At 41.4% G+C, this 27,580-nt stretch overlaps 1 protein-coding gene and 1 long non-coding RNA gene across 7 annotated transcripts in view; both read right to left on the minus strand.

The window, feature by feature from the left end:
- Positions 1-409: 409 nt before the first annotated feature.
- Positions 410-6,309, minus strand: LOC115289094. 2 transcript variants are annotated; one of them, XR_003907374.1, is made up of 5 exons: positions 6,079-6,309; positions 5,885-5,969; positions 2,065-2,185; positions 1,166-1,405; positions 410-737 (listed from the first exon to the last, which is right to left on the minus strand). It is a non-coding gene; the product is annotated as an uncharacterized LOC115289094 (long non-coding RNA). The 2 variants fall into 2 exon arrangements; XR_003907373.1 differs by lacking the exon at positions 2,065-2,185.
- Positions 6,310-11,936: 5,627 nt separating this feature from the next.
- TMEM87B (transmembrane protein 87B) overlaps positions 11,937-27,580 on the minus strand; it is a 45,336-nt gene continuing 29,692 nt past the window's right edge. For 3 of the 5 annotated variants that reach the window (XM_029937815.1, XM_029937814.1, XM_029937813.1), the window contains 8 exons: positions 23,160-23,268; positions 23,018-23,076; positions 21,556-21,659; positions 20,151-20,224; positions 18,367-18,440; positions 16,407-16,459; positions 13,851-13,881; positions 11,937-12,522 (listed from right to left, as the gene is read on the minus strand). In XM_029937815.1, the coding sequence (XP_029793675.1) occupies positions 12,463-12,522; positions 13,851-13,881; positions 16,407-16,459; positions 18,367-18,440; positions 20,151-20,224; positions 21,556-21,659; positions 23,018-23,076; positions 23,160-23,268 (564 nt within the window). In that variant the 3' untranslated portion in view covers positions 11,937-12,462. Of the gene's footprint in view, positions 12,523-13,850; positions 13,882-16,406; positions 16,460-18,366; positions 18,441-20,150; positions 20,225-21,555; positions 21,660-23,017; positions 23,077-23,159; positions 23,269-24,907; positions 24,980-27,580 lie in introns of all 5 variants that reach the window. The other 2 variants (XM_029937811.1, XM_029937810.1) reach the window with 1 other exon arrangement.

Consider the following 27,580-nt stretch of genomic DNA (forward strand, 5'->3'; position numbering starts at 1 on the left):
GAGGCCGGGCGCGACGCCGAGGACGAGCGCGGGCATCCGGAGGGCCTCGCGGCCAGTGTGTCCCACGCGCGCGCCGGGCCGTGACCCCCACCCCCGCCCTGGGCGGGGTCCCCCGACCACCCCCTTGCCCCGCTGGGGAGACTGAGGCGAACGGGAGCCTCAGCTGCCCATCCAGCTCTGCCCCACTTCGCAGCCCACTCACGAAGACCCTCCTGCACCGCCTTCAGGACCAGCCGGGAGGGAGATGGGCTTCATAAACTTGGGCTAAGTTCTCCATCTGAGTGGAGAGTGTCCTAAATCATGCTAGTGGGGAACAAGAACACACATGCACGGTGACCAAGAATCTACAGTCCTCCTAATTGATATCCTCCCCACCCCCGACCGAAGGAGAAACTCCTTTAAACCGAGGCCAGGTTATCAGAACATTGGATGCTTTGCTGAAGTCGGTGGGAAACCCCCCTGGGAAGGGCAGAAGTTAGTGGTCTGAAGTCCCCTGCATCCAGGGAGCGGTGGGGGGAACCAGATGGCCTCAGCCCCAGGCTCCTGGAAAACATTATTTAAGTTCTTGCTGGAAGAATGCTTTCAGAAGGCAACACTGCAGATGTCATGGTGCACACCAAGTCTGGCCAAGCCTCAAATCTATTTTTCCTTTTGTGCATTTCACTTAGCAGAGCCCACTGACAGCCGAAGGAATGGAACTAAGAAGACTGCAGTCTGGAAGCAAGAGCTGTGTCCCCCTGGAAGGCAGAAAAGAGAGTTGGAGCCCCACCCCCCTCCCGGGGAAGCCAGGGCATGGGGCACGCTGGCCATCTGAGCCTTCCTTATCCCAGAAATCCTACTGGGCTTCTCCCTCCACCTTCCTGCCTCAGGAAGTAGAGCCGGGCCCCTGTGATCTTATTCTGCATTCCTGGTTAAATCTTGGAGAGCACGGTAACAAATTGCTTCTCCCAGTCCAGGTAGAGGGGACCAGGTGGCAGCAGTCCAGTCCCAGGAAGCCTGTGGAAATTGTAGTTTTCTGCCCCAGTGTCTCATGTATTCGCTATTGATGCCATACGATGCCAAAGCCTGTGTTCCCCCGGGCTCCCTTCACTTAACCCTCTCTCCCCACTAATGAAAGATTTGGCTCTGGCCGCTGTGGCCATGTTTAGTATGTGTTTTATCCTACCTTGTGTTTACATGGTGACCTCCCGTGGCAGGCCAAAACTTGTCGGCCCTCTTCTGGCTGTGCAGTGGGAACCAGACGTTGGCAGAGGTAAGCAGGCATTCCTTTTTCTTCTCCTGCCCGCTGTGTGGATTCATAAAGCCGAATCTGGGCATGGTTGAGTGACTTGCCCAAGGTATGTAATCTCCAGGCCCCTCCCAGAGCTGTGCGGTTTCCCAGCACAGATGGCCTTCCACCTTTTCACTTAAATACAAGAGCATAGGATTTCAGGAATTTTAGTTATGGTACCAGAATTTTTTCTGTTTTTCTTTTCTTTTCTTATTTTTCAAGCACCTCTAAATTTTAACAGGGATTTTCCCCTGTCTTTACTAATTTCTGTTTGTTGCCCTTGTCCTATGGCCACCTTCCATGAGTTCTCTGGTGGCTGTGTGAATTAATCTTTTAAGGTCCTACTGCACCAGCAGTTACTGCTCCTTCTCTGTCCCTAACTGCCCTTGATCCACAGTGATCAAAGCAGACTCCCCCCACCCTGCCCCCAATAGCCCAGAACCCATCAGGGCTGTCTGAAAGCAGACTGTGAAAATAAGCCAAGTGTCCTATACGCAGCTACAAAAATCAACCCTTGACTTGAACAAAATGAGTCTATCCTCTATATTACCTCTTCTCTTTCCTCTATAGTTTTCAAGAGAATATTCCAGAATGTCAGGGATGGGGGGATGTCTACACATCTAACGAAAATATTTGTAAAGCTTTTTTTTAAAGTTTATTTGTTTTTTTTTTGAGAGAGAGAGGGAATGAGCGGGGGAGGGACTGAGAAGGGGACAGAGGGTCCAAAGCAGGCTCCATGCTGACAGCAGCAAGCCCAATGCAGGACTTGAGCTCATGAATCATGAGATCGTTACCTGGGCTGAAGCTGGATGCTTAACTGACTGAGCCACCCAGGCGCCCCAATGTTTGTAAAGTTTTTTGACAGAATCAATTGCCATCTACTGGGATCAGTGCTTTTGCTGATACACTTGTTCCCTGCATGGGAATGCAAAACAAGACAGGAAATTTTGCTATAGCAGTCTGGTTCACACCCAGTCAGAAGCAGTACCCAGTCTGAATCAGTCATCCCAAAGCTGTCCTGTAGGGTTCTCTGGGTCCCTCGTGGTGCCCCACACCTTGTTGCTTGCCCTATGGGGTTTCCATGTGCTTATTTTGCCTGTTGGCTTCTTCGGCTCTGTTTCTCTCCCTTTCCCACCTTCACCCCACATCTGTGATTCTAAATGTCGTCACCTCCCACTGAATACCTACAAAGGGCCTTAGGAATAAAACCCAGCATGTTAGCCTGACCCAGGATAACAGAGTAGGAACAGAAGTGGGAGATGATCTAGAAGAGGAGCAATGATGGTCAAATTCACTCTACACATATTTATTTGAGTGCCAACTCAGGGTACTGTGTGAGGTGCTATATCACACTTTCACACTACATTGAGGAAGTGTGCCAGAAGTTTCTTCTTTGAAACGATAATATGGAAAGGGGTTACAAACAAAAAGTAGATTAATTCTGTCTTTCATAGTTACCTACATAATTACCTTTACTGGTATTATTTATTGCTTCATGTGGATTCAAATTACTGTTTAGTAGTATTTCATTTCACCATGAAGGACTCCCTTTAGTATTTCTTATAGGGCAGTACTGTTAGCAAGTAATTCTGGTGTTATCTGGGAGTGTCTTTATTTTTCCTTCATTTTTTCTGAATAGTTTGCCTGGATACTGAATTCTTGGTTGACAGGTTTTTTTCCCCTCCTTTCAGTACTTTGACTATGTCATCCCATTGCCTTCTAGTCCCCATGTTTTCTGATGAAAAATCAGTTCTTAATGTTACTATCTCTTGTATGTGATGAGTCACTTCTTCCTTGTTGCTTTCAAAATTCTTAATCTTTTGATAATTTGATTATGATGTATTTCAGTATGGAGCTGTATGAGTTCATACCGCTTGGAGTTTGTTGATCTTTCTGATGGTATAGATTAATGCTTTTTGTCAAATTTGGGAGTTTCCAGCTGTCATTTCTTCAAATATTCCTTCTGCCTCTTTCCTACTTTCAGATTTCCCCATTATGCATTATTGATATGGTTGATCCACGTATCTCTGAAGCTGTGTGCATTTTTCTTTTTTTCTGTTTACTTTTTATTCCTCAGACTGAATAATCTCAGTTGACCTATGTTCAAGTTCACTGATTAATTATTCTGTCTGCTTACAACTGCTATTGAGCCTCTCTAATAAATTTTTCATTTCAGTTATTGTAATTTTCTTTTTAAATTTTTGTTTAATGTTTTTATTTATTTTTGAGAGAGAAAGAGACAGAGCACAAGTAGGAGAGAGGCAGAGGGAGAGGGAGACACAGAATCTGAAGCAGGCTGCAGGCTCTGAGCTGTCAGCACAGGGCACTGCGGGGCTCGAACCCACAAACTGCAAGATCATGACCTCAGCTGAAGTGGGCACTTAACTGACTGAACCACCCAGGTGCCCCTGTACATTTCAACAGAAGAGTATTTCTATGTACGTTCTATTTGGCTTATTTTTTTATAATTGCTATCTCCTTACTGATATTCTCTATTTGGTGAGATATTGTTCTCATACTTTATTTAGTTCTTTTGACATCGTTCCTTTAAATTATTGAAGATATTTAAAAGCTGATTTAAAGTTCTTGTCTACCAAGTACAATATCTTGTCCTTCTCAAGAACATTTTATTTTTATTTTTTTTTAATTTTTTAATGTTTATTTATTTTTGAGAGAGACAGAGACAGAGACAGAGTGCAAGCAGGGGAGGGGCAGAGAGAGAGGGAGACCCAGAATCCAAAGCAGGCTCCAGGCTCTGAGCTGTCAGCACAGAGCCTGTCATAGGACTTGAACCCACAAACCATGAGATCATGATCTGAGCTGAAGTCAGATGCTCAACCAACTCAGCCACCCAGGCACCCCTCAAGAACATTTTATATTGATTGCTTTTTCCCCCCTTACTTCTTTGCTTGTGTCATAATTATTTTGGTGAAAGCTGGACTTTTTAAGTAATGTGACATTCTGGAAATCAGATTTTATCCTCTCTCCAGAGTTTGTTGTTGCTGCTTGTTTTAATGTTTGCTTGTTTAGTGACTTCTCTGAACTAATTCTGTAACATTTGTAGTTTTTGTAATACAGGGTCACTAAAGTCTCTCAGTCATCTGGCGGTCAGCTAATTATTAGACATAGTTTTCTTTAAATTCTTGGGACCAGTAAATCCCCCAGTCTTTGTCAAGGTGCTTGTACGTACGAGGAGGCACATCTTCAACACTCATCCAGCCAATTTACCAGTCTGCCTTAGCCTTCTCTTCCTGCTTGCAGTCTTTGCTCAGCAAAGCCGTGTATATGCACATGGCCTTATAGATTGGAAATACAGAAATACATTGGAGCTTTTCTCTGGGTTTTACTTTTGAGGATTTCAGTTAGTCTGTTATTTGCTTCATTGTTATTTACTGCCTCGGGCAACTACATTAAAACACCTGACTGCAAATGCTTTTTAACAAATATTCCCAAGGAAGAGGCTTTTAACACTAGCCCAGGTCAAATAAAGGAACGCCTTTCTTGTGGTGAATTCCAAGGAACCACTAGATTAATCAAAGAATAATCTCATTTTTTTTGGAAATGAGATTTTGAAAGGTCTCCAGCTCCATCTGTTCCCTATAGTATTAGGAATGTGGGCCCTGAATTTTGAAGGCAGCTGCTGAGCCGGGAAACAGAGTAGGAGAGTGGAGCAGATAGATGATAGGAAACCTTGTCTTCTTACTGAAATTCAGGCATTATTCTGCAGTAAATGCTCCTTAGGTTGCTGCAAGACTGGTTAATTTACAGAGTTCTGAAAGTTGATTTTGAAAGTTTTTAAACAAGTTTTTCATTGTTTTTATGGAGGGACAAAGTTTCAGAGGTCCTTAGCTCCTCATTATCTCTGATGTCACCCACAGGTCATTTTCTTAAGCAAGCGGTTTGACACAAGTCAAACTTCAGTCTCTGCTGGTAGCAGAAAGCTCAGCTCCACTCTCTTAGCACTGGCCGGGCTGCACGGAGTCTGTCCCCAACACGCAGAGTACAGGATGAGCCAGTAATCCGTGAGGTATTTATACACAGGACGTGGTGCTCGCCTTCTTCGTTTCTCTCTTTCGGTAATTCTTTTGCTTTCCAGCTGCTGCGGTTCTTCTAATCTTTGTCTTCTTCCAATTCAGCAAGTAAAAGAGCAGGGTTTGTGTCTGGATTTACTCTATCTGGCAAGACCAGTGGCCTGCTATCAGTGTAAAAGCCGTAAAACATGGGGGAAATCACTTCCCTTCATCCAAGTGTCGAGGCCTTTCCTACGTCTCCCTGCCTTCTGCCTGTCTCCAGTGTCTTCAAGTAGTTCTTATTTAAATTTTGTCCAGAGTTGTTAATTTGTGGGGAAGTTTGGCCCAATAGAAGGTACTTCTCCATGATCAAAACTTGAAATCCACAAATACTAGTATATGAATTATAATACAATTCATTATTTAAAAAGCAATTTCATAGTGAAAAGGCTAGGTCATTCATTCCCTTAATAGGAATGTCTAATAATAATCCTTTGGATGCAGATACACTAATGGTCAAACTTTCTTTTTTTAAAAAAAGGGAAAGATAACATTTATGGAATATTTTATTTTTAGTAGTGCTGAAACTAGAATAGATACTCACTAATTCTCTGGACTCCATGATGCCCCAAATTAAGCAGCAGAGAATCAGAATTACAACTATGTATTGTAGAGACAGAATCTGGAGGCTGGAATGAAAGACAACAGTCGTATAAAATGATGTAGCCAGGGATCACCAAAACACAGACAGTGTATTTCAAGTTTTGATATGCGGTTTGAGCCTCCCAGGGCACTAACCTCCCTCTGACTCCAGGGATCCAGAAGTGAGAACAAATGAGGAGACAGGCTTCAGTTCTAGCCTGAGGATCTGGAGTCAATGAAGATTTCCTGGTTCCCCGCTTTCTCACCCATGAAATGATCTCAGCGGCCCCTTCCACCTTCCAGCTGCCAAGTTCGAATTCTTTTTTTTACGTTTATGTATTTATTTTGAGAGAGAGAAAGCACACCAGAGTGCGCGAGCAGGGGAGAGACAGAGAGAGAGGGAGAAAGAGAAGCCCAAGCAGGCTCCATGCTGTCAGCATAGAGCCTGACATGGGCCTCAAACTCAGGAATGATGAGATCATGACCTGAGTCACAATCAAGAGTTAGACGCTTAACCAACTGAGCCCCCTAGGCGCCCCCCAAGTTCTAATTCTGAGAGAACTGGAAATATTCCAAAATGATAACTGTTTTCCTGGGATGGTAGTGCTCTTTGTATACTTTTTTTTTTTTTTTTAAGGAAGGAGAACTTCATTAGTAGCTAAGTGGTGGGTTTTCTTGTTTTGTTTTTTACAGATCATAGGGGTTGAAAATTTTTTCCTTTAATGTTTGTTTATTTTTGAGAGACAGAGACACAGAGCATGAGCAGGGGAGGGGCAGAGAGGGAGACACAGGATGTTAAGCAGGCTCCAGGCTCTGAGCTGTCAGCACAGAGCCCGATGTGGGACTTGAACCCACAAACCGTGGGATCATGACCTGAGCCGAAGTCAGACATTCAACCGACTGAGCCACCCAGGTGCCCCATAGTGGTTTTAAAGAGCAGAACTATCATTCTACTTGGGGTAATCAGACTGAACAAATTAAAACAAGAAAAAACTTTTTAATGTTTATTTTTGTAAGAGAGGGAGGGAGACAGAGCACAAGTGGGGAGGGACAGAGAGAAAGGGAGACAGTATCTGAAGCAGGCTCCATGTAGGCTCCAAAATGTCAGCACAGAGCCTGATGTGGGGATCAAACCCACAAATCGTGAGATCATGACCTGAGCCTAAGTCGTATGCTTAATTGACTGAGCCACCCAGGTGCCCCCAGATTGAACACTTATAAAGTGAATAACTTTATCAAGATCCTGAAGCTGAGTGTCCAGAGGTGCTGGGCAAAACACATCACAGGTAAGAAACAGAAAACCTACCTCGACATTTCTGAAATATCTGTGGAAGGGAAACCTAATATAATAAAACCCTTACTGGATTTTTAAAAAGTTTCATATTTCATCTCTAAATTTGTCCAATGGCATTTGGTAACTTAATTAAAGAAAAATTTAAAGGCACGAATTACAGACCAGAACTCTTGAAAGATATTACTTTGGCACCATCTGCTGGATAGCTTGTAAATTTCTCTGTAGATAGACTCCCACTGCAGTTTCTTACTGCTTTTCCACAATGACTTAAAGGAAGTACTTACGTCTGATTTCAGTATCGTATGAGCTTATGTTAATGGGAATTTAGCTGCAAATCCACTATCACTTAAGGGGCCTAACTTGCCTGGGAAACTTGAACACATACAAATACCTCTTAGAATTTCAATTTCATGTGGGGGAGTTTATTTCAGCCGGGTCTCAGTAGCACCTAGGACCATCGCTGATGCATTCTGTGTAACTTCACTGTATGATGAAGGCCTGAGCACCAGGCACTCTAGATTCAGGACCTTAATCCCCAAGCGAGCAAACATGGACCCCCTCTCTGCCCAGGACTTTGCAGAAACCCTTCAAGGTGATTCCTAGCAGTGTTGGGCTAGCCTTCCACTTGCCAGCAGGGTGACTTCGGGCAAGTTTTCTGGCCACACTGAGTCCGTTTTCTCCTAAAACCGCTGGCTAGACCTACCTCATGGCTGCTGAGACCACAGTGGTTAACAGAGCCCGCCAGTGTGACACTCCCAGCCCTCCCTAAGCGGTCAGCAGTCATTACAACAGGCCTGCTTTTCCTCGGGGCATACTCATCTTGGCCACCCCCAAGGCTGGGAGAATTTCCAGGAATATTCTCCACATTACATTTACTTGGGGCAGGATGGTTTGTATTGATTAATGGATGAAGCTATGATCTGAGACCATGCTTGCTTCTAGATTTTCTGATATGAAACTTACCTGTGGACCATCACTTTCTACGTATTTCTCCATCTGTTTACATTAGAAAATAGAAAGGCAGGCTTTGTCTCCCCTCTCCACTGCTCCCAAGTGATCTTCGGCAGAAGCCACTGGCCGTCCACCCAAAGCCGTCCACCCAAAGAGGAGCAGGCAGGCGTGGGGCTGCTGTTTCTCAGACGCCTGGCAGTTTGTGTGGCTGTGTGGCTGTTGGCCAAAGTGATGAGCCACTTCCGGGTTTCGCCCCCCACAAAGCTTCCCAGGCTGTCCTTTCTCCTGCTGGCTGAGTGCAGATGACAGGCCGTAGGAGCTGGAGGACTCAGGAGACGGAGGTAAACTTTGGGTCCCTGAGGGGACGGTGGAGGAAGCTTGCCCCGCCCACCTCCAGGCCCATGTGGCATGACCAAGAAATAAACTTCTTTTTGTCTTAACCTTCTAAAATGTTGGAAAAAAAAATGCTATAATCAACATTTTTGTGAAGCCTTATTCTATAATTTGAATTTTTTATTAAAATTTTTTTTTAGTTTATTCATTTTTGAGACAGAATGTGAGTGGGGGAGGGCAGAGAGAGAGGAAGACACAGAATCCAAAGCAGGCTCCAGGCCCTGAGCTGACAGCTCAGTCGTGGGGCCTGGCCTGAACTCATGAACTGTGAGATCACGACCTGAGCCAAAGTTGGACACTTAACTGACTGAGCCACCCAGGAGCCCCTATAATTTGAATTTTTAAAAATATCACCAGAATTGGCAGCATTGAAAGGTTATACACACACTGAACTTTTTTCCAAAGACTGAATCAATTACATTACTATCATTAATGAGTTGTTCATCAGACTTTGAAAGATGAAACAGGTTTTATAAATATATTTGTATAGCTTTGTTAATTAAAAAAATTAGCCCTATCTTTCATTCTGCTTTTCTCAGATCATTCCTGAGGTTGAACACTTTTCCATATTTGTTAATTAGTTGTATCTCCTTTTTATTTTTTAAGACTTTGTTTATGCCCTGCCATCTGTTTGGGTCTTATTTCCTGAAGATTTATATATGTCATCTAGCAGTAATAGATACTAGAATCAATCATTCAGACTTTCAGAAAGCATTTTATTAAAAGTCGGAACAAATATTAAGGCACAAAAATGCATCAACGTTTTTAAACAAAAATCTTTGAAACGGTTTTGTTCTACATTCAAAGCAACTTCTTCCAAATTATACAATAATTTAACCGTTTTAAATAGAAAAATATAACTTTTCAAACCCCTAGATTTTTCTCCTGAAACACACGTTTTCCTAGTTTCTTAACACAGTACTGAATCCTACTTTTGTCACTTATGTACACCCGCGTGTGCAGAACTTCACCCAGTGTGTTAAACTTCTTTCTTACAAGTGTAAGGCCTGGGTTCTGTATTGCTGAATGCATGCTGTTGGTCGTACAAGACACAAGTACCAAAAACCCTAGTGATTATTAAATCTAGCACGACATCTGTCCACTTTACATAAGTCATGGAAAGCTTGTAAAGCTTAGTGCAATAGACTCGAACCCCTTTTATTTATTTATTTATTTTTAAAAGAAACTCTGCTCCCAGTGTGGGACTCGAACTCACGACCCCAAGATCAAGAGTAGCATGTTTTACTGACTGAGCCAGTTGGGCACCTCAAACTCTTTTTAAAAAAAGATACAAAAATCAATCTTATATGTACATTTTTTATACTCTCAGTCTTGACATTATAGTAGTGCAAACATGATTTACTGTATCACAGAGAAAAGTTGGTTTTCTCTAGAGGATATGAAAGATTTAATAATTATTTTCTTTCAGGAAACATAATGAAACATCATCTCTCAGGCTTAGCAATTCACATATTCATTTATTTTTCCTTATTTTTGAAATAAATGAACTATCCTTTAAAGCAGATAATTAAATCCTAATCTAACTCAAATCATGAAAATTCTCTTTGAGGCAAATTTCACACATCATATAAATCTAACATGACTTGCATAAGAACATGGAAGCACTTTGTCTAGAAACACATAAAACGGGACTCATCCTCAGATCCTTTCATCTTATTGGCCTCCCCAGAAATACACTGGTCTGATACATCGCTTCCAAAACTCTGACGACCAGTCCCTGACCACCTGGAGCAGAAGCGGGGATGAGGAGCTGTGGCCCCGGCCCTAACTTCTCCGCAGGGCCCTTCACGTGAACTACAGCTGCAGCCCCAGGGCACCCTTGTTTACAGGACCAGAGGGCCCTCCACAGGATACTCAAATCTAGATCATTAAACACCCACTGAGGACACAATTGTCATTGCACGTGACAAGAGTATATGCCCTCTGAAAACCATTTCTGATAAGGTGGTCAGGAGAGAATCCTGCTTTCTCGCGAAGATGAAGGAAGTCTGCATGTCAGCCTGTCGCTGAGCTGTACACTTCGCATCTTTTCTCTCTGCAGCTGCACAAAGCAGTGTTTCCCCCACCAACTTCCCAAGGTTATGCCAGAGGCGGTCTCCCTTGTTACCACACCCTCGGACGCCCACTCCTGCTCCCCCACATCTGCAGTTCCTGCCGACTGGAAGCCCAGGACCCTGCATTTCAAAATTTAACTGGAGTCGTATGATGAGTTGGGGGTCTGCCTATAAATCTGGGGGTGGTATTAGACAAAAACGTTGGGACCGAGAAGGCAGGGTCGCCTCCAGCCCTGCAGCAAGTGGGCCCGGGCTAAAACAGCAAAACCAGAAGGGACACAATGCTGGGAAACGTAGTAGGTAGGGGCCCATATTCACGTCAGAAACAGAAAAAAAAGGCACGGGACCCACACTGTTGGACACTCTTTTCCCAGGAAGCATGTCCCAAACGGTTCAGTGTTCCCTATCGAAAATAAATCTGAAAGTGTCTCAATAGATATTACTCCTAGAGATCTTTCTTACTAATCCCTATGAAATGAGTAAATGAGAAGTAAATTGAAAAGGGAGGCTTTTGAAAGAAAAAAAATTTTATGGCTTTATAATAAAAAAAAATAAGTTATATTTAAGTGTTTCTACTGGTTAAGACTTTAAGTGCTTCTCAAAGTTCTCTGAAGCCATTCTCAATTCACATGGTTAGAACTTCTTCAAAGAAAGATACACAAAATTCTAACTAATTCCCATCCTATATGTCCACGAGCCCTGTATCTTTGGTCATGAAAGCAGCCAAACATTCACATTTCCATCATACTACATTCAACTACCTTTCAAGTTTAGAATGTTCTGCATTAAAAAGAAATGTTCTGCATATTAAAACATAAAAAATTTCAAATCATACATTACACATGTAATATATAACAAAATGATGTATAAAACATGGTCAATGGTCATGAAATTAATAAGATTAACAGTGATGTACTGTACAGGTAAATATATGTTTCATTAGAAAATCAAATAAACCAAGATTATGTAAAGGATGTTCTAGTGTCTGTAAGGTTCACTGGTGAAGAATCTGCCAGCTTGAGGGGAGAAGGACTCCCCATGTGGCCACGTGTCTACCACGTGCCCGACACAGATTCAGCAGCAGCATGTGAACACATGGCCTGAATGAGGGGAGATCCTTGGAAGTGACCCTCAAGACCTTATTCCTGTGTACTTGTGTTCCCCTGAGCTCAGAGAGGACCCAACTCTGTGATATGATGTGCATGGTGATATTTACGAACAAGGACCTTGTGTAGACCATACGGGGACACACACACACACACACACACACACACACCCCAAAACTAACCATACAAACATGCTTATGTTCTAAGGTTGTTTTACTTAATATCAAATTACTTCAGTATAAAAGTCAAAGAATATTATTATTGCATCTAGTAACTATAAACCTAAGAGATGGAGTTGCCTCTTTACCACACGTCAGAGGAATTACATCATCTACCCCAAAGGTTAGTGAGTGGAAGAATGGTAGAAGTGTTTACATAAAAAATATTTTTAAATCTGGAATTGTCATATTTTTCAGAGAAAAGAGAGCCCAAATCCACATCCCTGCCTCCTCCCAACTAAGAGCATTCGGGCATATTTCTTTATCATAATACTTCTCTTAGATTACTTCCAAATCCAGGCAATTTGATGGACATTAAGCTGACATTTAAGAGTAGCTTAAAAGGGCTACAGAACCCTCCTACCACCTGAATTCTTAATTTTAATACACAGATTTCCAAGATAATGCAATAAAAACTTGTTGCACTAGATCAAAACAAAGCTCTCTTTCAGACTCGAGGAAGTCTTTCACCATTAACGGAGTTTCATTTATATGGGTTCCAATCACATTATCTTTTCTGAAGAGAACATTTTTTCTGCCATTTCAGATCTGGTCATGATTTCCTTTAAAAGAAAAAAAAAAAAAGATGATATACTTCCAAATGCTGATGCTCCTTCCAGAACATAACAAAATTCTCTAATCTTTCACAGTCACAATTTTGTGGGGAGCTACGTATATTTCATGATATACACAGAAGTACTAGATTCAGAAAATATACAATGGATAATCTATACTTCTAGTTATGTCTGGTCAATATCTGTTGACAAGTTCAGAAAACTTTAACTTCCTACTAGCTGAAAAACGTTTCAAGTTCAGAGTTACCAGTGAGAGGCAGAGAAGGGGCTCACGTGGATTTCTCAGGCACAGTTCATCCATGGATTTGCCTCACTTTACACAAGTCATGTATTTTGAAATTGTACTATTTATCAAATGAGTACTCTAAGTGCCCTTTAAAAAGTAATTCTCCGTACCTAATGTTGCCAAAAATTGAATTTTTTGAAGTATACAGAGTGTTAAGGGTTTTGGAATTTGTGGACACAGATTTAGAAGATCACCATTTACAAATAAAATATTTTACATCTATAAAAAAAAGTAATTCTCCATCATGTATCTTTCTGTAGAGTTCTAAATCCTGAAGTTCAGTAGCTTCGTAGCCAGGTGCGTGTCTAAGACAGCCTCCTCAAAACTTCCCACTACTGTCGGATCAACGTGCTGTGGCCGAAGTGACTTCCCTTCAGTGAGCAGAGCGGCGGCTGCTCTCCTGTTCTACAGCCACCACCTAAATTATGGCTCAGTTACCACTAACTTCCCTCTGCTGCTCCTGCCTGGAGGCTGGAGTTCCCAGGACCCATCCTCTAATTCCTACTACTTAGACTTCTTCTTGCCTTGGGCCACCCTTCAATGTCCGGATGGATCCATAACTCACTTTTCTCCTCCAAACCTTCCCAAATCCACATCCTCTATTCAAATTTCCTGCTTAGTAAATGAAAATGAGATAGAAACTCTATTGAATACCTTAGCCAAATATCTCAAGTAGAGGAGATTTAGACAAACTGCCACCTTAAAAGTATTCTAAACTCCTACCAACATACATGTTAGAAAATCACAGACTCAGAATCCATGAAAGAATTCTCCCTTCCTTTATACCAACAAGCATGTATCTTGCCCCTGTCTTCAATGAGGATCGAGCCCCTTTGAGTTTCACTGACAATCGCTTCTGGCCTTTTGGCTAAGATCAAGTGTGGAGCTCCACTGACCAATCAGTGCGGTCTTCCAGGCTGCTCCATTTGTGATCGTTTTACAAAGCAACTTTCAGAATTTCTTTCTGGAACATATTTCTAACTCTGTGAAAATAACAGCACCAAGAAAATAGGCAAAAAATATATTTTACCTCATCTGAGTCCACTAACACTGGAAGAGCTCTGAAACAAAACAAACGGGGGGCAATGTTATTAAAAGGCTAGTGAATGGACGAAGGCTGAATACGGGTGTATTCTGTGATCTGCAAGTTCTCATTCCTGGACGGACACAGCTGACGGAAGTGAACACCTAGGGTCACCACCACACACGAAGAGGAATTTTCACAGTGTTCTTCACAGCCCTCAAACTGAAAATAACCACGTGGGTAAACCGCAGTATGTTCACACAATGGAATACCATACAGCAAAGAAACTGAATGGATTATGGAGGGGTGAATCTTTTAAACTCGCACAAGTAATCGGCAGTTACAGACATCAGGACCGCAGCACCTTTCAAAAAGTGGGGTTGCGATTTAGGAGGATAAAAAGGGGTTCCTAGGACTCCAGTGATGTTTTATTGTTTTTTAAATTTTTTTTAATGTTTTGTATTTATTTTTGAGAGACAGAGAGAGACAGCACAAGCAGGGGAGGGTCAGAGAGAGAGGGAGACACAGAATCTGAAGCAGGCTCCAGGCTGTGAGGTAGCTGTCAGCACAGAGCCCGACACAGGGCTTGAACCCACAAACTGTGAGATCATGCCCTGAGCCAAAGCCGGACGCTTAACCAACTAAGCCACCCAGGCGCCCCGATGTTTTATTTTTTTCAATCTGGGTGCTAGTTACATGAGTGTGTTCGTATTACAAATTTATTGAGCTTAGGATTCTGTCCTTTGCAGAATGTGTGCTATACTTCAAAAAACTTCAGTTAAAAACTGAAATGTGAAAATAATCATAACTTCAAAATGGAAACAAGACCAGCATCAGCAAATAAATTATATGAATAATTCTAAACACAACTGACGTCCAACTATGTACTTATTTTTTTAAGTCCCTGCTATTTTATACTTTGAATAGTTAGACAAATGTCTGAGTAGTGATGTGCTATCTAATTGGAAAACCCACATCGTGTGCTTCTGTGAGAATGGAAGAGGGATGAACAAGCCTGACTGTAGTACTCATTTCAGTATGTGTATGTATATCAAATCATCATGTATACCTTCAATATATACAGTATATTAAAATAAAGAGAGGCATGCCTGGGTGGCTCAGTCAGTTAAGCGTCCAACTTCAGCTCAGGTCATGAACTCACAGATCCTGAGTTCAAGCCCCGCATTGGTCTCTGTGCTGACAGATCAGAGCCTGGAGCCTGTTTCAGATTCTGTGTCCATCTGTTTCTCCCCTGCTCTCACTCTTGTCTCCCTCTCTCAAAAATAAAGATTAAAATTTTGTTTTAAATAGAGGATGTGTAAACACATTAGGAAAGGTATTTATGGAATCAAGTACTTGTTTAATTCCCATACCATCATTACCACTGACGGGACATCTACCGGGGGTGGGGGGTGTGCTAGAGAGGATTCTAAAATGCAGCCTTTGCTTGGGAAAGATAATAGAGACAAAAAGAAAAGCCAAGCGTAGAGCCCCGCTGTGTGCTGGGCTCCCTCCCAGACAGGGAGCCTGAAGGGAAAGCCCGTGTGCCGAGCTCCCGCATGCAAGGCCCCTCCCATGAGACTCAGAGGCGCGTCACTCACAGAACAATCTACAGTGAAGGCAGAAGAAAGAGGAGCAAGAGACAAACTAGTGTGAGAAAGGGGCCAGGCTAGACTGTCTGGAATACTACTATCAAGGAACAACCAGGGAAAAAGACTGGTTTGGGGGAAATATGCACCAGAACCTGAGAGACCCAGAAGACAACTGTTGGGTGCTCAGCACTGTGTTTGGAGGTAAACACTAGCAATCTCAAAAATGCTTCCTCTGTGAGGTTAATGATTATTTAAAATTTAATAAGATGTATTCAGTGCATCGAAGAGAAAGGTGAACTCTGCTAAGCTGTCCTTTATGGCTGACCAGAGATGAGGAAAAGTCATAATCTGTTCAAACTGTCCTATGGCATGCAAATAGAATGTCATATGACACAGGGACTGTCTACATAGGAAGTGAATGGGAACAGGGAAAGGAAAAAAAAGTGTATGAAGAGGTATCCTCTCTGCCTATCCTGCTGGTTTCCACTGTGGAAACAGCTACGCGGAATTCTCGCATCAGACAGAACACTGATACTGATTAGGTCAACGTTCCCAAGGGGCTTGGTCTATACTCTACTTTGCCCACATTCATGATTTTCCTCCAAACGCTTCCCTCTCATACATCGTATTGAGGTTCCATGTGCTTAAAAAAAATGTTTTACACGTTTGAACATTTGCATAATAGAAAGCTGAAACAAAATAAAGTGATTCTAATCCTGAAAAACTTAGATCAGAAGGGGCTCGAGTTGGTTATAGGCCAAGTGGTTGTTGTAGAGTGAAAACTGAAGGAAAAGGAAAGGCCAAGGCAGGGCTGTGTTTTCCTTGTAGTCTGACATGACACTAGTCATTCGCCGATGATGGGGACTTATCAAAACACACGAGGTTCGAAAAGCACAAGATGAAGTATGAAAGTGATCTCTTCATACGACATCCTACATTTTAGACTCAAACTTTAACAAAAGATATTTACACATCTGTGAATGAAGAGGGAATATTTTCTTCCACCCACTTCAAATCTTCATCCTGCAGAAATAAATATTTATGTATTAGCATTTGCTTAGTATCACCTAAAAGCAGAATTTTAAAATACAGTGTATGTAAGATGTAAGCATTCAAATTCAAATGCATGATTCTCTTCATGTCTACACATCCCAAGAACTTGGCACTCATGCCACACAGAAATTATGCCACTATATTCTTGGTTTTCTTTTCGTTAGATGCACAGGTGGTGGTGGTGTTGTTTTTTACCATGAAAAAACAGAGTAGAAACACAGAGTTGATTTATAAGACAGAAAATAGCAAGAATATTGATTTGTATTGGTTTTTTTGCTCCCAGCATTCATTATACCTCTGAATCTGCTCAAGTTTTTATATCATGAGTTTATAATTTTTCAACAGAAAAAAATAAGAGTACAAATACTCTAATTTTACAAAAACCTATTTATTTCTATCGCTTGTATTCATGCTCATCTCTCGGCAGGAGACAAGAGAAGGAAAGCAGGTCAGCTGGGGTACCTGTTTTTTTTAACAGAAACTTGCTTATAGTTATCTCATTGGGAGAAAGAAAAATAAAAGGTATATTGAATATTTTGATTTATAATATAAAATAAATAAAAATGTTTCTTTGTAATCTACCCACCTACATGGAATACTCTGATTCAAGTATTAATTACATCTTGCTCAGCTAGAGGGACTGGCTCAGAGCAACTGAGCCAGTATGAAGAGGGGCCCCAAGTCCCTGAGTATCAGGTGGAAATAAGTCATGAGATAAGGTTTCTTTCTGGTCAAGAGCTGCCTGCACTTAATTTAGGGAAATGAGAAAGTATTCCCTTGATGTTTTGGTAAACATTGAGTTTTAAAATAAAGTGGGATATACTATATATCCCTTAAATAAAAGGAAAATATCTTAACGAATTAGAGTTTAAGAGCTCTAACACCAGATAATTAAAACTGTTGTAATTTTTTAAAAGTTTAAATCACCATAAAACTACTCAAAGAACACATTTTACAGAATTATCAACAAATATAAAAATGAGGGGCGCCTGGGTGCTCAGTTGGTTAAGCATCAGTCTTCGGCTCAGGTCATGATCTCACAGTCTGTGGGTTCAAACCCTGCATCAGGCTCTGTGCTGACAGCTCAGAGCCTGGAGCCTGCTCCAGATTCTGTGTCTCCCTCTCTCTCTGCCCCTCCCCTGCTCACACTCTCATTCTCAAAATAAAATAAAGACATAAAAAAATTTTTTTAATAAAATAAAAATGAAAAAATTTACTAAACAACAGATTAAACTGTTCTCATACATTAAAATGTATGTGTGCTTGTCAGAACATAGAAGCACACATAATTTTTATATTCTATTAGTCACAACATATACAATTATAAGAAAGCAGAATGTAAAACTATGAGAGGCATTTCCACTTTGCTTAATTAATATGCACTTAAAAACTCATCTCTACCCTCTATTTTACCATTTTATTCAAGCTTCCAGCTTTATAAAAAACGCTAATTTTGTCAACTGCAAAAGCAATAAAGTCCTTTCCTAACAGATAACAACTGTTATCTGAAATGGCCTCCAAAATCACTTTAAAATGCTGAAAAATTAATAGGCTTCTACTATAACAAAGCTTCTCAATCTTTAATGTGCATAGGAGTCATCTATGGGATCCTGTTAAAAGCAGGTTCAGATTCAGTAGGTCTGAGGTGGGCCTGAGACTACATTTCTAGCAAGTTCCCAGGTGATGTTCATGCTTCTGGTCCAAGAACAGCACTTGAGAAGCAAGGATCAACAGGAGTTACAATTGTCAGCAATACAACTAGTACTGCTACTCGGTAAAATCGATTTTCATACAAAAATCTTTCATACTAAGGTAGAAAATGTTTTCCTGACGGTCAGTGAATGTGACACAGACTCTTAAATATATGCTATACTTACAAAGTTTTCAGAAGTAGCAGGTTTAGCTGTTCCGTTGGAAACCGTTTTTGAGACTCTTAATTTTATTCCTTCAGCTACAATGAGAAACATTTTAGAGATACGTATCTAAAATTATAAAATATTATTTTCTTTCACACTTAATAACTCAACAAAGATTTATATCTACATAGATTTATATATTAATTATATATTTTTATATATGTACATATATATTTTTTTTAATATTTATCTTTGAGAGACAGAGGGAGGGGCAGAGAAAGAGGGAGACACAGAATCCGAAGCAGGCTCCAGGTCCAGGAGCTGTCAGCACAGAGCCTGACATGGGGCTCACACTTACAAGTTGTGAGATCATAACCTGAGCCGAAGTCGGACGCTTAACCGACTGAGCCACCCAGGCGCCCCTTAAAGGAGAGGTAATAGTGGAAGCTGTGGGCAGGGGGCTGGCTTTAACATAACACTTGGAGATGTAGGAGGGAAGGCAAAAATTAATAGACTTCACAAAGGTTTGCAATAACAACTAGGTTTTTAAGATGCCAGTTTGAATTCCAGTTTTAGAGGAGTTTAAACAAGCACACTTACCAACATATACATGTATTTCCTCAGGTAATTTTATTTTTAAAATTTTTTTTCTGTATTTATTTATAATAGTTTATTGTCAAATTGGTTTCCATATAACAAGTGCCCCCCTCCATGACCATCACCCCCTCCCTTCCTCCTCCTCCCCCTTCCGTCCATGGTTCGTTTTCAGTATTCAGTAATCTCCCTTGATCTGTGTCCCTCGCTCTTCCCTGCTCTCTTTCCCCCTTCCTCTCCCCATGGTCCCCTGCCAGGTCTCTCCTGTTAGACCTATGAGTGCAAACATATGGTATCTATCCTTCTCTGCCTGACTTATTTCACTTAGCATGACACCCTCAAGGTCCATCCACGTTGCTACAAATGGCCATATTTCGTTCTTTGTCATTGCCATGTGGAACTCCATTGTGTATATATACCACATCTTCTTGATCCATTCATCAGTTGATGGACATTTAGGCTCTTTCCATGATCTATCTGGCTATTGTTGACAGTGCCGCTATGAACATTGGAGTACATGTGCTCCTATGCATCAGCACTTCTGTATCCCTTGGGTAAATCCCTAGCAGTGCTATTGCTGGGTCATAGGGGAGTTCTATTGATAGTTTTTTGAGGAATCTCCACACTGTTTTCCAGAGCGGCTGCACCAGTTTACATTCCCACCAACAGTGTAGGAGGGTGCCCGTTTCTCCACACCCTCGCCAGCATCTATAGTCTTTTGATTTGTTCATTTTAGCGACTCTGACCAGTGTGAGGTGGTATCTCAGTGTGGTTTTGATTTGTGTTTCCCTGATGATGAATGACGCTGAGCATCATTTCATCACTGGGGTGCCTGGGTGGCTCAGTCAGTTAAGCGTCCAACTTCAGCTCAGGTCATTATCTAGCGGTTCATGGGTTTGAGCCTCGAGTTGGGCTCTGTGCTGACAGCTCAGAGCCTGGAACCTGCTTCAGATTCTGTGTTTCCCTCTCTCTCTCTTTGCCCCTCTCCCATTCATGCTCGCTCGCTTGCTCTCTCTCTCATGAAAAAATTTAAAAAAGAAAAAGAAAATTTCATTACTGACTTTTCTTTTGTAATTGTCTACCATAATAGAGGTTTTTGCAAATATAGTCTTTAAATTATTTTAATAGGAAAATAATGTGATGTATGTGTATCTTGCATACAAGTAAAGGTACCATACACTGGTCATTTAATAAGAAGACGTATCACTCACTTAAATTTTCAGATGTTACCATGAATTCTTCAATTTCATCATCAGAATCATCTATTAATGGCATGAAGGCATATCTACACCAAAAACAAGAAGGAATAGTGTTACCAGTGCATTTAAACCCACCCAGTTTTCAGTTTATAGCTAACAGTGTCATTTTATACAAAAATATTTACATTTTTAACATTTCTCATACATTCAAAAAACAAAAATTTAACTCTTTTACTCTCAAATTAGGAAAGATTACTACCAACAACAGTGAAACAGGAGATCCAAAACCATGCTGACAAAAGCATAACTGGATAAGATCTTTCTGGAAAGCAGTTCTGCTATCTACAATGTTTGGGGAAGGGGATTTTCTGTACATTTTTCTCCATGTCAGGTTTACCCTCCTTGCCCACTACTTGTTAAGTCCTCCCCTAACAAAAGATAAACTGCGAATCTGGTGAAAATAAAGCATACTGACTGAGCCACATTTACTAAGTCCAACAGCATTCAGAAAGCATTGCTGATAGTAACAACAATCCTAGAAACAACGTGCCTAATAATTATGGACTGCTTCTATAAATTATGCTACATTCATATTATGGAATGCTACAGAGCCATTAAAAATAATGTGGTAGATCTTGGGGTGCCTGGTTGACTCACTCAGTAGAGCATGAGACTTTCAATCTCAGCATTGTGAGTTCAAGTCCCACATTGGGCAAGGGGGCCTACTTAAAAAAATGTGGCAGATTTCTACAGGATGATATGGAAAGATAGATCTCAAACAAGGTGCAGAACAGTGTATACATGTATATAAGAACATATGTATGATTATTATTGTATGCTTTTAAAAAGAGAGAAAGAAACACACACAGGTATATACTTTTTCACTTTTCCCTGGAAGGGCGTACAAGAAACCGCATAGTACTTTCCTTGGGGAAGAGAGGGGCAAGGGGAGGTGGGGCTTCCCGTCACACGCAGTCAACGGTACAACCTGAAGTTACCAATTAAGCTCCTTATGATTTTGGTCCCATCCCTTCTTTCCAGCTTTATTCCCCTCCAGTGTAAGCAGTATTCACCAAAACGCATGCCTCAATGACCTCCAAAGTACGCATTATGTTTGTCCCCACTACCTCAGAAAAGGTACATTCTTTCCCTGCTCAGTCCTTCACTGTTCTGCTCCTTCCCTTCAGGCATAACATAAGTGCTGCCTTTTCGTGGAGTCTTCCTCGCCCATCTTCGGTCTTTCTAGTTTATACATCTCTTATTTCACTTTCTTGCATTTTGTCTCTCTCTCTACTCGACTGTATTCACCTCTAAAAGCAAAGACTACCTCTGCAGCTTTTATAAACGTGTTTCTATTTGAAACAAATGGCAGTTATCAACAAATGCTGCCAAACCTAGATCTTCCCACGCTAGGTACCTCTGGTTGTTTGCTGACGGTCTCCACAAAAACATTATCACAATAAGGACAAGCGAGAAAAGGAAGCTCCAGAATGCATCATCAACCCAACGTTCCATCCAATCCTGTAGCAAGGACAATTCAAACACGAAATGTTAATCTTCTGATAATCAAAAACAGGTTTCCCATTCAAATAGTGTATAGTAACAAACACTAATGAAGTCTTCCCGACCCGTGAGTCTTCCAAATAAGTATGCATTTTTTTAAGAAAATAAAAACTAAGAAATGCTATACCTTGAATTAGAGTTTAAAGGGGCTTCAGAGGTCATTTCATCTATTTTCTAGATGAGAACAGTCATGAGGCAGGCTAACAGGAGAATTAGAAGCAACATGACAATGGGTATTTTTGACATTGATGGCATTAGAATTTCTGATGCAAAGATCTCAATGTAATATTTTCTCCAATAGGTTATTTTGCTTTTAGTAAGATAGAAGATTTTATTATATATTGTTTGAAATGTTTCTAAAGGGCTGTTTAACATCATAAACATTCCTTTCCCTAAAATTTTAGGGCCAACAGAAAGATTTAGAAAACAAAAATAAGAATCCCCAAAATAAACTTAGAACTTGCAAGTGAAAGTACTAGGTAAGGGGAGGAAAAAAGGAAATTCCAGAAAGTTCAGTTTCTTCTCTTACTAAATTATCCCTGAGGCACAAGTCCGGGATGTTCAGAGGGCTGTTTGTAATTGTTTATTTAGAACATTGAGATGAGCTCTAAATCAAGAAGCTCCGAGAGGGTCTTTAAAATTTTAAGTCTAAGAAATGGATCTTCTATTGAGAGAACCCATCCCGAGTATCACCAGAATGTTCACAATACCATCCTATAAACCTGTAAGACTCAAGGTTTACAGTCCCATTTAGATACAAAATGACCCAATTTCATGGTATGCAAGACAAAAAGGATTTCCTATTCCCTGAAATTATATAGGAAGATAATTATTTTTCAAACTATATAAAGGAGGGGGGCGGGATCCTGAGTGGCTCAGTCTGCTAAGTGTCTGATTCTTGATTTTGGCTCAGGTCATGATCTCATGGTTTGTGGGATTGACCCCCTGCATCAGGCTCTGCGCTGACAGTGTGGAGCCTGCTTACAATTTTCTCTCCTTCCCTGTCTGCCCCTCCCCTGCTCATGCTTGCCCGATCTCTCTCTCGCTCGCTCTCAAAATAAAGAAACATTTAAAAATAGGTACAGCGTATATGAAGGGAAGTTGAGAAAAGAGCATAATTGGAAAAGTGGATTTAGGAGGAACTTTTTCAGATTCATTTAAAGGAAGCAAAAGTTCACATAATTCTAGTAAAATAACTAAAACTGAACTGACCATCTCCACTAAAGTTACCTCTATTCACAAACACAAAGTATTCAAAATTACCCAAAATAGGATATTAAAAATGGAAACTGTTTAAATAGGAAGATTATACTTACTGATTGACATTTTGCAATTCTAAATGTCTTAGTCGTCCACACCATAAACACTACAGATGCTGAAACACACCAAAAAGTCACTTTTGAAGGTACACGCAACACTGAAATAATTTATTATAATAAGAAAAATTAAATTGCTTACCCAGTACAGCAAAGATCAGAGTATTTGTAAAGTGCCTGTATAAAGAAAATTTCACCGTGTTCTTTCTTAGCCTTAGAGTCTTCATAGTTTGTGCCAAACTTATAAATATGTGAAAAAAGTTAAGGAAAACCATTTTAAACAGTAATAAGCAGTTAAAATAAAAACTAAAATGATAACCTTCTATTGCATTTCTAAAATTGGTACTGCTGAATATAGTTCCTATAATTTAAAGCTAATAAAAACCCAGAAAATATTACTTTAGCCAATATTGTATGATTGTGATACTGATCTTATTGCAGATTTTGCTTTACAATTTACCATTGTCTGAACTAAATAAACTTTGAGGAAGACAATAAGCAAGAAGCCCTGTGATGTTCTCCTTTATGGCCAAGCTCCCAGGACAAACCAGTATATCCACTAAATGAGTACCCCGCGGGCCAGATACTATTACAGATCACGTTATGACATGCCTTTGGCTTGTGCTTTTGTCTCTATTTTTGTCTTTTCTAGTCTACTCCTGTTTCATCCTCTGAATGACTGTATTAGGTCACCTATCAATTCCATTTATAAATTTAAAAACTTAAATATGTCAAATAAAACAAATCTGGACTTAAGTCAGGAGAGACTTCATTCAAAAGATTACTGCAACCGGCAGAGGAGGCTCACTGCAATGGGGAGAACGTTCCACCTCTAAGGTCTCCAAGAGTCCCACAGGTCAGGCTGGACAGGGCTCTGCCTCTGTGGGGAGGGGTAGGCAGGCTGGGGAAGTGGGTGGCGTGACTGGACAGCTGACCGGGAAGGACGTTCCCTGCGGTGTGCACCGAGGAGGGCTGTGGCGGATGAAAGCTCAGGGCCCTGAGGAGGGAGACCACTTCATCTGGTCCAGGCTGGTGCTCTGCCTGGACAGGTCAGGAGGCACACAGGTCTGTGTCTGGCCTTATCAGAGGTAACAAGGGGACGTCTGGGAGTCTCACGGAAGTCCGATGGAGAAAGGAGGTCCTCTGTAGAAAGCCTTTTCCCGGAACACGGAAGGGTCGGGGTTTTCTTAACCATGGATGTTTTCCTGCAGTACAGGGATCAGGTGAAGCTCAGCACAGACGAGTAGGAAGAAGTAAAAAGAGGCTTCTCCCTTGTGCTCCTTGGCAGCCCGCTGTTTGTAAAAGGAAGGGGCTTCCTCTGGAGCACACCGAGCTTTGTATCATCAACCACATGCGGAAAATTTCAGAGCGAAGCAAAAGAATGGAAGTGGCAAGTTTTGGATTTTTGCCTATTTTAAATTCCAAATACTTCATTAACCAGAAACTTCAGTGTAATACTCAAATTACTAAAACTGTTATTCAGCTCTTCTAAATGACCAATGAGCTGCAAGATCAATTTCTAAAATAACACAATGCAACCAAAAAAGACTACTGTTAGAATTTACAAAAATGCAAATATGCTGTATTCATTAAACATTATCAAGACAAATACTTTTTAAAAACTCCTGAATCAACAAATTTTCTATGTTAAAAATCTGGTCTCATTTAATAATTCAAAAGTATTTCTTAGAACTTTTGCCCAGGAATAAAAAGATCAAAAGCAAATTCAAAACTGCCTAACCCCCCACTTACCAAGCCTTGTTAAATGTAGGCAAAGCTTAAATCCTTTCTCCCTTTAAAGGAAAGTGGTTATGAAAGCAAACAGGCCCGGTTATCACGGAATTGGAAGCAGCGGGAAGGCGAACGTGGGCTGCGGTAGGAAAAGGATATCCACCAGCACAAGCCAGAGTCAAGAAGAGAGAGGGGGAGGCTGGCCAGAAGCACAAGATCAGAGTCATTTGCCTGCAGCAAAACAGCACAAAATTAAAACAAGCATAAAAAAAGAGGAAGAGGACTTCATGAGAAAAGCTCCGGCTTTGAATTTTTCCAGCTATTTTACTTTAGAATCCGAGTCTTACAGGATTGCTATGTTGAGTTCATCAAAGCACAGGAGGCGGGGTCATTATGCAAGCACTCAATTCTGTTATGGATGTAGATCCCAGGGCTCAGGGGGTTAAGTGTCCAACTTCGGCTCAGGTCACCATTTCACACAGTTCTCGAGTTTGAGCCCCACGTCAGGCTCTATGCTGACCACTCAGAGCCTGGAGTCTGCTTCAGATTCTGTGTCTCCTTCTCTCTCTGCCCCACCCTCACTTGCGCTCTGTCTCTCAAAAATGACTAAACGTTAAAAAAAAAAAAACAACTACTCTCTGTACAGAAAATGTAGACTTTTCACTTGAGTCAAGAAAACTGCCAAATAGCCATCTAAAAGCACATGAAATTCAGGTTTGAGCTGAAATGAATACTAAGTTTTCTTTCTCTCACCATGAAACACTAACCAAGATCATTTTAATTTCTGAATTTCTTTATGACTTTCATCTCAAACTTCTTTATTAAAAATATTAATCATTAAACAAACTAAATCTTTTGCCTTGTTTCCCTTATCTCCCCACTCCAATGTGGCTCATTGTGTGTTGGAAATGGACCAAAGCCAATGCTGTCCATAAAGGTGATAAATTACCCTCATTCAAATCCAGATGGAATTGGGTCTTTGGAGCCGCTTGTCTTTGGAATTTTCTGCCAAATTGCGTTACTGTTTTTCCCAGTGAACTACCTTGTGGGTGGATGGTTAAGAACAAGAAATCTCTGAAATACGTACTTGTAAACTACCAGGAAAAAAGATAATACAGATCTTTAAAAACATAGCCTCTGCAGCTCAATTAATTGACTGAAGAGCATCCTCCTAATGAAAGGCTCCAAGTGTATACAATTTTGTAGACAAGACCGTTCCACATTCAGCAGATACCTTAAGCTCACTTTCTAAATGCACAGTGACAGAATAGAAGATCTGAGGCCAAGAGCTAGGTTCATCTTCATTGCAATTCTGCCGGTCCTGACACCAGGTATGTCTATACTGCCGGCCCTTCTCCTCACGTCAGGTGAGCGCCCCAACGAGTGATGTGTCTGCACCTGAAGCCGGGCAGGAGGAGGACCTAGGCGGGAACACTGCTCCCGGGCAGGGCTGGGCAACGTATTCCACCTTATTAATAGCTGAATGTTGTTAAACATTTTTCATGTGGAAAACATAAAAATGACACTACAGTAAGACTTATAGCATTCTCTGTAGAGATAAGAAAACTATAATTTTTTTTCAACAAACGTGGATTCTAAACTAGTAGCTTTGAACAGAAGACAGCAGATTTTTAAGCAAGTTCAGTGAGAAACAACTCTTTAAATCAAGTATTATTTCTTAACTAGACACCCCTCAAAAACAAGAGGATCCATGGATATAATCTAGAAGGTTTTTAAATGCCCCACCGCAGGCAAAACTTCCATGGGGTGTGCAGTTTATAACCTTGTGAAAAGAGGCTTGACAGCATTCATTCATTTTCAAAGGCCGCTCTGGTCCCAGCACCCAAATGAGGCTGAGACCCACTGCTTTACAGAGTAAGGAGAGTACCTCCAAAGGTTTGTTTTTAACATGGAAGCATGCTGAAAATTCACACACAGGAAGTTTAAGGAGCAGACAGATGGGGTGGAGAAGAAAACACCCCCAGGGACTCAGGAAAGGCCGTCAGCAGCAGCGCTGCGTGTGTTTGCCCGCCTGCAGAAAGGGGGGGGAGGGGCTCTGCAGAGGAGGAACACGGGCAAACTCCAGCCCTCTGGCCTTCCCTGGAGAGAGAACCATGAGAACATGGAAAGAAATTACAAGGAAATGAGAGAACATTTAACATTAAAAGGTAAAAGACAAGTATTGAAGATAGTGGAAACACAAAAACGAAACTTGGTAAAGACAAAATCCATCTACAGAAAAGAGTTTCAAAGAGGATATAAACGCAGAAGCATCATACAGGTAATGTTCTGAAATACGCATAGCCCTGCACTCTGCTCTGCCCAGCTTCCACTTTCTTTAGGGTTCCTCCCATTTCCACGAATGCATAGTAGAGGGCTCTGCCTTGGAGTTAAAGAGAATGGAGCTCCCCAGACTTGACTGGGATCACTGATGCAGGGAGGGGGGTCCTCGAGGACGGCTCCCCTGCCTCGGTAGGGTCTCCAGCTGCTGCAGTATGGCTTCTGCCCTACCAGCTGCACGGGACCTGCTCTCCTGCTGTCCCACCGTGCCCTCTGGAATGACCTAAGCCAGGTGGACCTTGGCAGTTCATCTCTGTGGAGTACTGGCCACTGTGGACCACCCCTCCTTACCAAAGCTCGCCCAATCTTCACCCCAGGACAGTTTCTGGGTTCTTCTACCTCCCTCCACGCTGGTGTTCCATGCAGGTTTCCACTCCACTAGGCGCCATCCTGGTCCTCTCCTCTTACTGGTCTACGTGTTCTTGGGTCGCTTCTACAGGCTATAACCTTGTCTCACGTGAAGATGACCTCCAACCTTCATCACCGGTTCTG

The sequence above is a fragment of the Suricata suricatta genome, chromosome 4, assembly GCF_006229205.1.
Source record: "Suricata suricatta isolate VVHF042 chromosome 4, meerkat_22Aug2017_6uvM2_HiC, whole genome shotgun sequence".
Classification (NCBI taxonomy): Eukaryota; Metazoa; Chordata; class Mammalia; order Carnivora; family Herpestidae; genus Suricata; species Suricata suricatta.